Source organism: Corvus brachyrhynchos, unplaced genomic scaffold (genome assembly GCF_000691975.1).
Source record: "Corvus brachyrhynchos isolate BGI_N302 unplaced genomic scaffold, ASM69197v1 scaffold252, whole genome shotgun sequence".
NCBI classification, from domain to species: domain Eukaryota; kingdom Metazoa; phylum Chordata; class Aves; order Passeriformes; family Corvidae; genus Corvus; species Corvus brachyrhynchos.
In genome coordinates, this window is record NW_008236774.1 from 70,123 (window position 1) to 80,742 (window position 10,620).

Consider the following 10,620-nt stretch of genomic DNA (forward strand, 5'->3'; position numbering starts at 1 on the left):
ACTTCAGGAAAAAAAATGGACATTCTTGCCTATTGCCTTCCATCAGGTTGTAGTTCAGGCCACACTTTTAGAGGCAGAGGGAAGACCAGGCAGTTCAGCTCCTTAGTTTTCTCTTGCCTAATACAGACTATTAAAATTCTTTCATCCAGAACAGAAATTTTAAATAAACTGCATGAAACAGAAGTGGGGAATGCATTACAATGCATACCAGCTACTCTGCACTGTGGAGCAAGTGAATTTATAACATGTATAAATCTTCACTTTTTTCCACTCCTTTTCAGGTACATGCCTAAGCTGGGATCTGAGCGGCTACAAATTCCAAGGAATTTAAATCATTAGTGAGAAAGTCTGTAAAAGAGATGTGCAATTAAAATTTGTTCACTTTGTTGTTATGCAGATTTGATGGTCTTCATTTTGTGATCTTTGCGCTTCATCAGCTTTATGATACATCATATGGTGAAAAGACTGAAATCATGTTACTGCTTCTGACTTCTTTTCCCTCCTCTTAGTTGCAAAAAAGATGAGAAATGTTTGTACTTCTTTGTCAAGAAACTTTTAAAAATATCTTTCCAGTTATTAGGAATATGAGAAAGCTCAGAGCAGTCAGGTTGACAGCTGTAGCCCTGGGTGACATACTGGTGTACAGTACACTGGTTCTGCTTGTTATGTTTCATCTACCACTCTCAATAGCAAGATAAAGTATATTCCTTTAGAAGTACCTATTTCTTTTTCATATCATGTGTGAATGATTCTTTTTACCACCACTTTTATATTTGGTCTGTTGATAGGTGTAGTTTTATTTTTAAATGAAAGAAAATAAAGTAGTATAATGTTTCCTAAGCAAAAAATCAATAAAGCATTTTCAAGGCTAGGAAAATTAGTAGAAAGTGTAAAACTTCTGATGAGAACACTTTTCATTTTCTCCGTTACCTTCCTAGACCCCAAATTAGATTTTCTAGTGATTGTCTTGGAAAGACTTCTGGTACACACTCTTAAAAGACTGACTACTTAGAATACCTGCAAGATTTCTAGTGTGCTCTAACACAATATTCAAACCAACACTCATATTCTGAGAGCTACAGAAAACACACACATTGATGACAAGAGGTCTACAACAATGTCTGTTGCATACAGGTTTTTATACAACTGAAATCTGGACACAAACACACACTTAGCATGTAAAAGCATATTGACTAAAAGCAAGAACAAAACCAAAACACATACCTGCCCAGTAAGAGTTATTACCAAGTTACCAAACTATTTTCTTCTATCATATCATGGGAGGAGAAGAGGGTTCAGTCCATAGCACAGAGAGAGATGAATTTCCACTCTGTATCGTATCAGTGATTCATAACCCTGGCAGCCTGGTTTTGTAACTAGCCATCCCTTTTTAATTACTTTTTTATTTAAGCTCTACTAATTCCCTGATCATAGAAATCATTTGTCCCAAAGCATTTCTCAGTAACCTGAGCCTTCTATCAGTCCTGCATATATTTTGGTGCCAACACAAAGCAGATAGAACAGTTGCCAAATGTTTTTTTTTTCCATCAGCCCAAATTACTTCAATGCTTTGAGGTGTTTCAAGGAAAAAACGCCTTGGAAGCTGTCACATATTTCAAAATACCTTTTGCCTGTAGGGCTTCCAATGCTAGAGCACTCTGCGAGTACAGCAGGTGCTGTCTCCAGCCAGAACTTCACACAGGTCTCTGACCAAGCAAGAACCACACACTCGGCACTCAGAGGTCAAAACAGGCAAAAAGAAACAGGCAAAACAGGCAAAAAGAAGCTACACTCAAATCTGCCAGTGACGAGCTCCTATCCATGCGATTGTTACTTGCTGGAAAAATATTTTTATCTATTCTTTAAAGTGAATTCTCAAAATAACCTAAAAACCCAGATAGTGCTACTGAAAGACGAATATCTGAATCAAGGGACCAAGACACAACCATGTCTACTAAACGCAGCAACACAATCTGAGGAGAAGCTAATGCAGCTAAACTGTTAGTTTGTTAAAATAAATTGCCACACAAAAACTTCATAAGGCATGGATAAGACAACTGAGCCATCCTTTGGCTGACACAATTTGCAGTTGTGGAGAAACTTCTGTGTAGACAGGGTATGAGTGAACCTTTTACTACAACCAAATGACCTGCCTCAGCATAAACGCATGGACCAAGGCTCAGTTGCCTGAACAGAGATGTCTTAACTCTGGTTAGGCACCTCAGTGACACTTCCTCCAGCTGAATGCCACTCCTGAATGGCACTGGGGGCTCTGCCCATGACTTGTCAGGCCTGGGAGTATGTTTCTGGTGCCACCAAGCACCTACAACATCCACAGCGGGTGGGATGGCTGGGCATGAAAGCTGGAAGAAAATGGTAAAATACCTGTCTTAAACTGGAAATGTATTTATCTAAAAATCAACTCCACAAATCAGTATCTTCCTCTTCCAAACAAAAATTGAGTACACTATTTATCTCATGGTGTATTTTCCCCTGTGCAGTGACGTACAATCAAGGACCATTTAAATATACAGCCCAAGGTTTTCCAGAAAGGGAAGCTGAAATGCATCACCTCCATGGCCTGGGAAACCCAAGGGCAAAGTTTTCATAGGAATCTAATTGCCCAAAACAAGATCAATTGATTTTAATCTGCAAATCAAGGTGGCACATGATCAAAATACTTCAATTCCTTTGCCCATAAACTTCTTAAAGTTGTAGTCTAAAAATAATAAAGCAAGTAAAATAGTAACATAATTTTAAATCAGTGTTATCTTCACGTGGCACTCTCTGTAGGCACAGCAGACTTCTGCCAGTATGTTTTCAGCATAAAGTTTTATACATATTTGAAACATTCTTTCCACAGTCAGTAAAGAAAAGTCTGAAGGCACCCAGGATACCCAGGGAAAACTTACATGGAACAGAAGCAAATGAATAAAATGGTTATAATTTTCTCACTGTCTTTGTAACTAACAACTTTGTTCTTTACTCCTTACTTCTTGGTAGCAAAACCCTTACTTTGATTCCAGCAAAGGAAAGTATCACAGCAATAACCAATTTTAGTCCATTTTCAACATCCCAACCTTATCCTTGAAATTACAAGCGAGGGCAAAGGACTGTGCAAATTTGCTGCCATATATTTCTCTCTTCAGAAGGAACTCCTTTGTTCTCAACCCTAGCAGTAAAGGGAAGTCTTAAAGGGTCAAAAGAGAACCTTAAAACCTTGCCTCTGTTGCCTCGTGGAGAAACAGGACCTTCCCCCCCTTGATCCCAAACTAGGGAGCCTCAGCTGAGGAAACTGGGGATGCATAAAGAGCAGGACCAAGAACTCACTGGAGAAGAGACAGATGTAGGGCTGACAGTGATGACAAAGAGCTGACAATATGCTGTTGTTAGATGGATGGAGATCACCTTCTTTTGCTTACCTCAATTATGTAAAAGGAAAACTGAGGGTAGCTAAAATCTTACCACACAGGGAGGGATACAGAACTACGAGTGACTGAAATGTGTTACCTGGCTAGTATCAATGCTGTGCAGCTTACACTAAATAAGGTCCTGAGTGCATTTTCATGGAGGAAAAGTGCCTTTCTCACTCACATGGACCGAAGTTCTAAATGAATATTTTGCATTACAGTATTATCATCTACATGCAAAACACCCAACTCACCTTATGAAGCAGGGTTAGAACTACACAGCTCTCTGGAAATTGACATAGGTCACTGCTCAGGTATGGCACAACTGAATTCTGGGTCCTATCCCTTAGTTCAGCCTCACTCCCTGCTGTACGAAGGGTCTATCAGAAGGTCCACGATAGCTCCAGGGGATTATCTAATTTGCTGTTCAGCTCTCATTTTGAATTTATATACACAGAAAAATCAATCTCATCTCTAAGAGCATTCTAACAAAAAACATGGTGTGTGTTTAAGGCCTAAACACTGGGCATCTTTCCTCTTCTGGAAAAGGATTAAGTCAACATCAAGAAAGGCAGAATAACAAAACAAGAGCATATTTGATGTATCCTATAGAAGCTAAATAGCAATTCTTCAAATCATAGCTTGCAAAAGCCTCCTTTCTGCTATTCAGCTGAAAGAGGGCCTTCTCTTTGTTTTTAAAACTTCAACCAATTCATATTCTTTACACCATATTGGATTTTTAAACTTGATATTCATAAGATGCATTTGATCACTCATTTTCAGTTTAAGGCACTAATGACAAGCAATGCCATATGAAAGGTTATGGAAAGCTTTCCAAGCGTTACCAAAATGCAGAAAAATTGAGTGTTGGGTTTTTCTTAATCTACAGTTTGCTAAAGCAGTTTGTCTGTAACAGGAGTAGTCACCAGACCAGACTGGCATACATGGTGGCTCTGGCTTGCCAGAGCAAGTTGTTCTGACCCAAGCCTTTTTCTGTACTGCTCTTAAGGAATTCATGAATCCGCCAGTTCATTAGATACAACCAGTACCACAAATATGAACATTCAGTCACATAATCAGACATATCCTTCCTCCTCTGTGTTGGACCGAGTTGTTCTCCCAATGACAAAAACATCAGGTTATATTTACATGTCTAATGGAAAAGTAATCCTTTCTGATTACCCCCACTCTGAATTAGGAAGCTGAATCAACTCATTTTGCAGCCACCCAGTCATTAGATGAGATGCAGATAAGAAAGCATCCCTGGCAGTGGGATAGAAGCAAGCCTTAAAGGAAATCACTCTGTGTCACTCACTGGATGTTTTGTGAAACTACATCCTTAATTAGTCATGGAATGGAGACACAGGGCAGCACAGTCTTTGATCCTTTGATATCAGTCACCTCAGCCTTCTCCACAAGACTTTCCCTCCCCCATCAAATACATCTTTTAAAGGAAAATTAGTAGCTCTTATATAGAATAATTCTTATAGTAAATGGTATCTTCAAGTATGTTCATTACAACTACATGGGAGTAAGAATACAGATCACAGTCTAACCATTCCTGTGATAGCATATGAGAAAGCTTCCAAGAACACCTCTCAAAAGACTATCTACAGTCTTGCTTAGGGCACAGGCCCATTTCCCTTTAGCAACTCCAGAGTGAACACATCGGCCACAGCTTGGAATAGCAAGGAGGAAAGACAAAACTGTGACAATTTGTAGTTACCCATAAGAGGATCCTGGACATTTAGATACAGAAGTCTGAAGAAGACTAACTGCAAGTGAACTCCTGTCCCTCCTGCATGTAAAAGCTGAAATCTTTCCAGTGTTTGAAGTGCTTAGTTACTAGTACCTATTTCCTTGAAGGGGAAAGGACAGATCCTGTGGGCAAACAACTGGTTGCACAACTGGTGTCAGCAGCTGAGACTCATCTTTTACATCATGGGACTGGCTTTCCTAACCAAGGACTGATTTCTGGAAAAAGGTGAGTGCACTGGACCAACCAGCCAATTGGCAAAGATGCTTTTGTTCTGACCTACACAGCAAGGTGTCACCAATTCAGGAAGCTCCTGGAGTGCTTTTGCAGTAACTTCTTAAAATGCGTGACTGAGGACCTAACAAGTGAACCAGCTGGGCCTCAGAAACAAGGGAGAACAAGACTTGAGATGGGAAGGTCATGGGCCACCTTTGCTGCAGTGACCATGAGAAGCATACCCTGTGAAGAAAGAGCAAGGCAAAAAGCATGATTACAAGACCAGAATTCAGGAGAGCAGATTTTGGCCTACCCAGGAGAATCCCATGCAGAGAAGAGTGCACAGGACAGATGGCAGATTTTTAAAGGATCACCCGTGCCAAGCTCAAGACTGGCCCACAGCAATGTGCAGGAAGTTGGGCAAAGGTAACAGGACAAGACTTTCCCTCAGCTGACTTTTGGGAACTCTGAAATGGGATATTGTGAGGCTGCTGGGCCCTGATGGGTACTGAGGGAGCTGGCTAATGATATTGTAAGGCCTCTCTTGGCAATTTTTGAAAGGTTGTGGTGATAGGGGATATTCCTAAGGTCTAGAAAAGCACAAATATACCTTCCATTTTAAAAGGGGGCAAGAAAGCAATTCAGGGACCTACAAAGCTGGTCAGCCTCACCTTGATCCCTACAAAGGTGATGGAGCAAATCATCCTGCAAATCTGTATGTAGATTGGATAAAGGTGACTGGGAACAGTCAGCATGGATTTATGAAGGACCAGCCTCATAGCCTTTTATGGTGAGATGACTTGTTCAGTGAATGAAGAGAGCAGTGGACACTTTATTGTGGCTTTAACAAAGCTTCTGACAGCTTTGTTCTTGTAACAGCCTTCTCTTATCACAACCTCACTGACAAACTAAGGAAGCTGGGGCAAGGTAAGAGGATAGAGAGCTGGACTGAAATCTGACTTGAACAGCGGCACTCAAAGGGTTATGCTTAGTGGCATAAAGTCCAGTTGAAGGTAAGTCAGGATCTGTGTACTCCAGGGACTGACATGGGGGAATGCACTGCTTAACATCTGCATAATGACCCAGATAACAGAACAGAGTCCATCCACCCTCAGCAAGTTTGTGGCGGATGCTCAACTGGGAGGAGAACACCACACGGGTGTACTCTCATTCTGAGGGATCCTGGTCAGGGTAGAGCAAGGGGCTAACAGGTACCTCAGCAAGTTCAACAGAGGGAAATGCCAATCCTGCAGCTGGGGAGGATTAACACTAGTCATCAGTACAGGCTGGGGGCTGACCATCTGGAAAGCAACTCTGAAGTGAGGAACATTGGGGTTCTGGTGAACACCAAACTGATCAAGAGGCACCAATCTGCATTTGCAGCAGAGAACACCAACAGCCTCCTGGGCTGCATTAGGAAAAGTGCTGCCAGCAGGTTTTGGGAGGGGATCCTTCTCTACTCACACATCTGAAGTGCTGGGTTCAGTTCTGGGCTCCCCCATGTAAGACAGACATAGACAATACTGGAGAAAGGCCAGTGAAGCACAACAAAATTAATCAAGAGACTGGTGCTTTCAAACAAGGAGGAAAGGCTGAGAGATCTGGGACTGTGTAGCCTAGAGAAGACAAGGCTTGGGAAGATCTTATCCATGTGTCTAAATACCCAATGGGAAGAAATAAAGGCAACAGAAACTGACTTCTCACTGGTGTTCAGTGACAGAACAAGGGGCAATGGGCACAAAACAGAATACAAGAAATGTTGCTTAAACATAAAATAAGGAAATTTTCTTACAATGAGGGCATTCAAACACTGGCCAAGGGAATATGTTGAGTCTCCATCTCCTTAGAGACATTTAAAACCCAACTTGACGTGGCCTTGAACTGACACAGCTCTGTGTAGGAATCTCCAAAGGCCCCTTCCAAATGGAATGATTCTATGGTTACATTTGGTAGAAAACAAGTAAAGACCTGTTAATTTGCTTCTGGGATACAGAACAACCATTCTATTAATAGATTTAATCTGTTCTAAGGCCCTGCCGCATGCATCACATACATTCATATTTGGTTCATTTGATGCAGGTGGTCAAGAAAGTAAATTGAACATAGGAAGGCAGATCCTAAATATTTACGCTAATAGCTGAATAAACATTAAGGAAAACTGACAGATCTGGAGCTAATTCTGGAATGCATTCAGTTCAGTTTGTAGGAGACGTTGAACCTAAGTCCACCCACCAAGTCTGAGCCATGCTAACTAGCTAACACACAACTGTTTTGGCTTTATGTGAAGTACAGTAAAAACCCATTTTAGAAGTCTCTGGATAACTTCTTGGTTGAGAGCCACAATCTTTTTTATTCAACTGGACATGCCTTCTCTACAGCTCAAGTTAACCCAAGAGATAAGGAATGATACATCCAGCAGAAAGAACTCACAGGAATACACCATATTAAAAAAGTAATATCCTTGCCTTATGGGCTAACTCCTCTACTTAAAAAAACAAAACCCATCATACTGGCATAAATAAGTGGTATATTTAAATTTTAATTTTAAAAGCTTGATTTAAAGGGAGCTGACTTGATTACAAGCTAAAAAAAATCCCCTGCCAGGGTATTTTTTCAGGCCAGGAAAGTCTTGCACTAACTTTTATTCCTAAGATAATGAAAACCATATTACGTTGTCACAAAACTAAAACTGGCCTCCTAAACCTTGCTGTTAGTAATCAGATAATCCTTATGACTTACTGAAACAGTTACTAATCAATTTATCATTTAATGATTTATATTGCCATAAAACCCTAATCTCTCAGCATGTCTCTCTGCCATTTCCTTCTCTCTTTAATCATCGATGAAGCATGAGCCTCTCGCCTTCACAGGCAAGTTTGTTGTCATGCAACCAGATAACTGGGTCAGGATCAGTGAATGCTGAAGGTAAGTGTGCTATCTGTGGGCATATAAGTGAAAGTCATCTTTCACACAATAATCCCAACAATTAATGTCAATAAAACCTAACTCCAAAACTGATAACCAAGACCAATGTTATGGGCAGATCAGTTCTCACAGATTAGCCGACCAAGAAGTATCCCTTAAGCTGCTTAATTTTACATCACTATTTTATAGTCTTAAGGAATCTTACATTTGCTGTAACTTTCTGTATGTAACTCTATCCAGCAATTGCCTGTAGCAATGGTGACTACCAAAAATTAAGGACTACACTGGTAGTGAGAAGGAGAGATTTGATATCTGCCTACAATGAGAGACTGGCATTAACCTCTGGTTTTTCTACTAGTGAGTAGTACACCACTGAAGTCTTTCAGACCTGTAGCCTGGTTACAAGATGGGCACACTGTGTGGTTAACAAAGACACTTACAAGAGACCCTGCACACAGTTTTAGGCACACCAAACAATAGTGCTTGAAAGGGGCAAGACCCTTCAGTTTCCATTTAAATAGAAAAGCAAAACCTTCATAGTCACATACCTCATTGCAACATTGCTGCCATCAATAACTATTGGCCTCAGGTTGTCTCCATCCTCTGTCACATCCTCCTGCAGTGGAGACTCTGACCTCTGAGACTCTATGGAAGATGCTTCACGCATTACACTAGTGTTAGCATTACTTACAGTCTGATCAGTCTCAGTTTTATTCCCAAGTTTGACAAGTTCTCCCAAAATATCATTTATTAAAGCATCAGTACCAAGTTTATTTAGTACAAGTTGAACCTGCTCTTCAGAGTAACCCAACTTAAGTGCAAACTCCAGTTTGGTTTGATATTCTTTCACCACATCAGGAGGCTTTTTGACTTCCTTAGGTACTATCTGAGCCTCTTCTATCCTAAAGTCTTGTAAGATTTCATTTCTTTTTAGTATATGAGGCTCTAAGCAAGGAGATCGGCACAGCTGTCGGTGAGTCTTAGGCAATAAATGTGACTCCGATGCAGAATTATTCAGTCTCTCTGAATCATTATCAGAATTTGTGCTTTCTTCAGAGTCACAGCTGGAGCTTCCAGAAGTTTCTTCAGACGCCTCCTTTTCTACGTCTTCTTTCCTAGAATTAACCTTATCCATCGTTGGCTTCTCTGCCATCGACCAAGGTACAATTGCATTTATTTGTGTGCCAGTGCTCCCCACATAAAGGTGGCCTAAGTCATGCCCCAGATGATCCTTCAAGCCCATGAAGCTGCTGCATGTACTTGACTCCACTTTGCTGTTTTTCTTGTATTCCTGAATATAAAGTGTTCCGTATTCCTAAAGAGAAAACAAAAACGTTGCAACTGGTTACATGCATTACTTGTTTTCTGTTTTCTTGCTGCTTCCTCAGAAATGCATTTATTCTCTTGCAGCAGAGAAATAGGACTTCTTTCTTTGTTTAAACATGGAGGGCTTTCTGTGGGAAAAACTCTTCCTAAGGAACATCTATAGCTAAGTGGATAAATACCTAATCATCTGTCTTTTGAATGTATCAAATGTTTTTACTTACACATTTCTAGAAATGGATTTATGAAAGAATATGAAACCAAAGACTCCAAGTTTACCTACTGTAATGCAGAAGCAGGAGTAGAGTCATTATTTAAAAACAATGAGATATTTCTTCTAGCATAAGATTGTGTTGTAACAACGAAAAAAAAAGTGACTATAAAATACAAACACTAGAAAAGGTTTTCAAACTAAATACCTTAGACTATGTTGAACAGAAAGAAATTAAGAGTAGTGCTAGATTCTCTGGCTCATTAGTAACAGAAAACACAACTAAATAAAAACTTATTGTCCCTGAAAGACACCATCAGTTCAACTGAATACACTCAAACTATTTCTGAATTCCCTTATAAAGTGATAATTAAGTCAAGAAAGACTAATTGCTCTCAACAGAGTGTTGTATTACTAACACATAGAGCATTTAGGGACATGGATTGATCTAATGGCCAATAAAGCCAATGGAAGTCTTTGCACTAATTCCAACAGACCACTCCTCAAGCCAACAAGGCAACAAAATTAAAAGCTGATTTCAGCTCCTGCACTAGACTTGTGCAAGCCTTTTGATAAATCAAAACTATACATGTATAGATAGGAGCCACTTAGGAAGAATGGAAGAAAAAAAGTTGCAGTTTTCTGGACTTCATACACTTGCCATACTGGATTTCCCGGAGGAATTTTGCGTAACAGTAGTTACACAAAAGTTAGTTACCCATTTCATCACAAATATTACTTCAACAACCTACATTTATAGGCAGATTGCTACCTCTTTC

The 10,620-nt window shown here is 40.1% G+C and overlaps 1 protein-coding gene across 1 annotated transcript in view; it reads right to left on the minus strand.

The window, feature by feature from the left end:
- Window positions 1-10,620, minus strand: part of ZC3H12C (zinc finger CCCH-type containing 12C) — a 44,767-nt gene that overhangs the window by 15,642 nt on the left and 18,505 nt on the right. Inside the window, exon 2 of the mRNA XM_017727810.1 lies at window positions 8,856-9,622. Coding sequence (XP_017583299.1) covers window positions 8,856-9,550 — 695 coding nt within the window. The 5' untranslated portion in view covers window positions 9,551-9,622. The remainder of the gene's footprint in view (window positions 1-8,855; window positions 9,623-10,620) is intronic.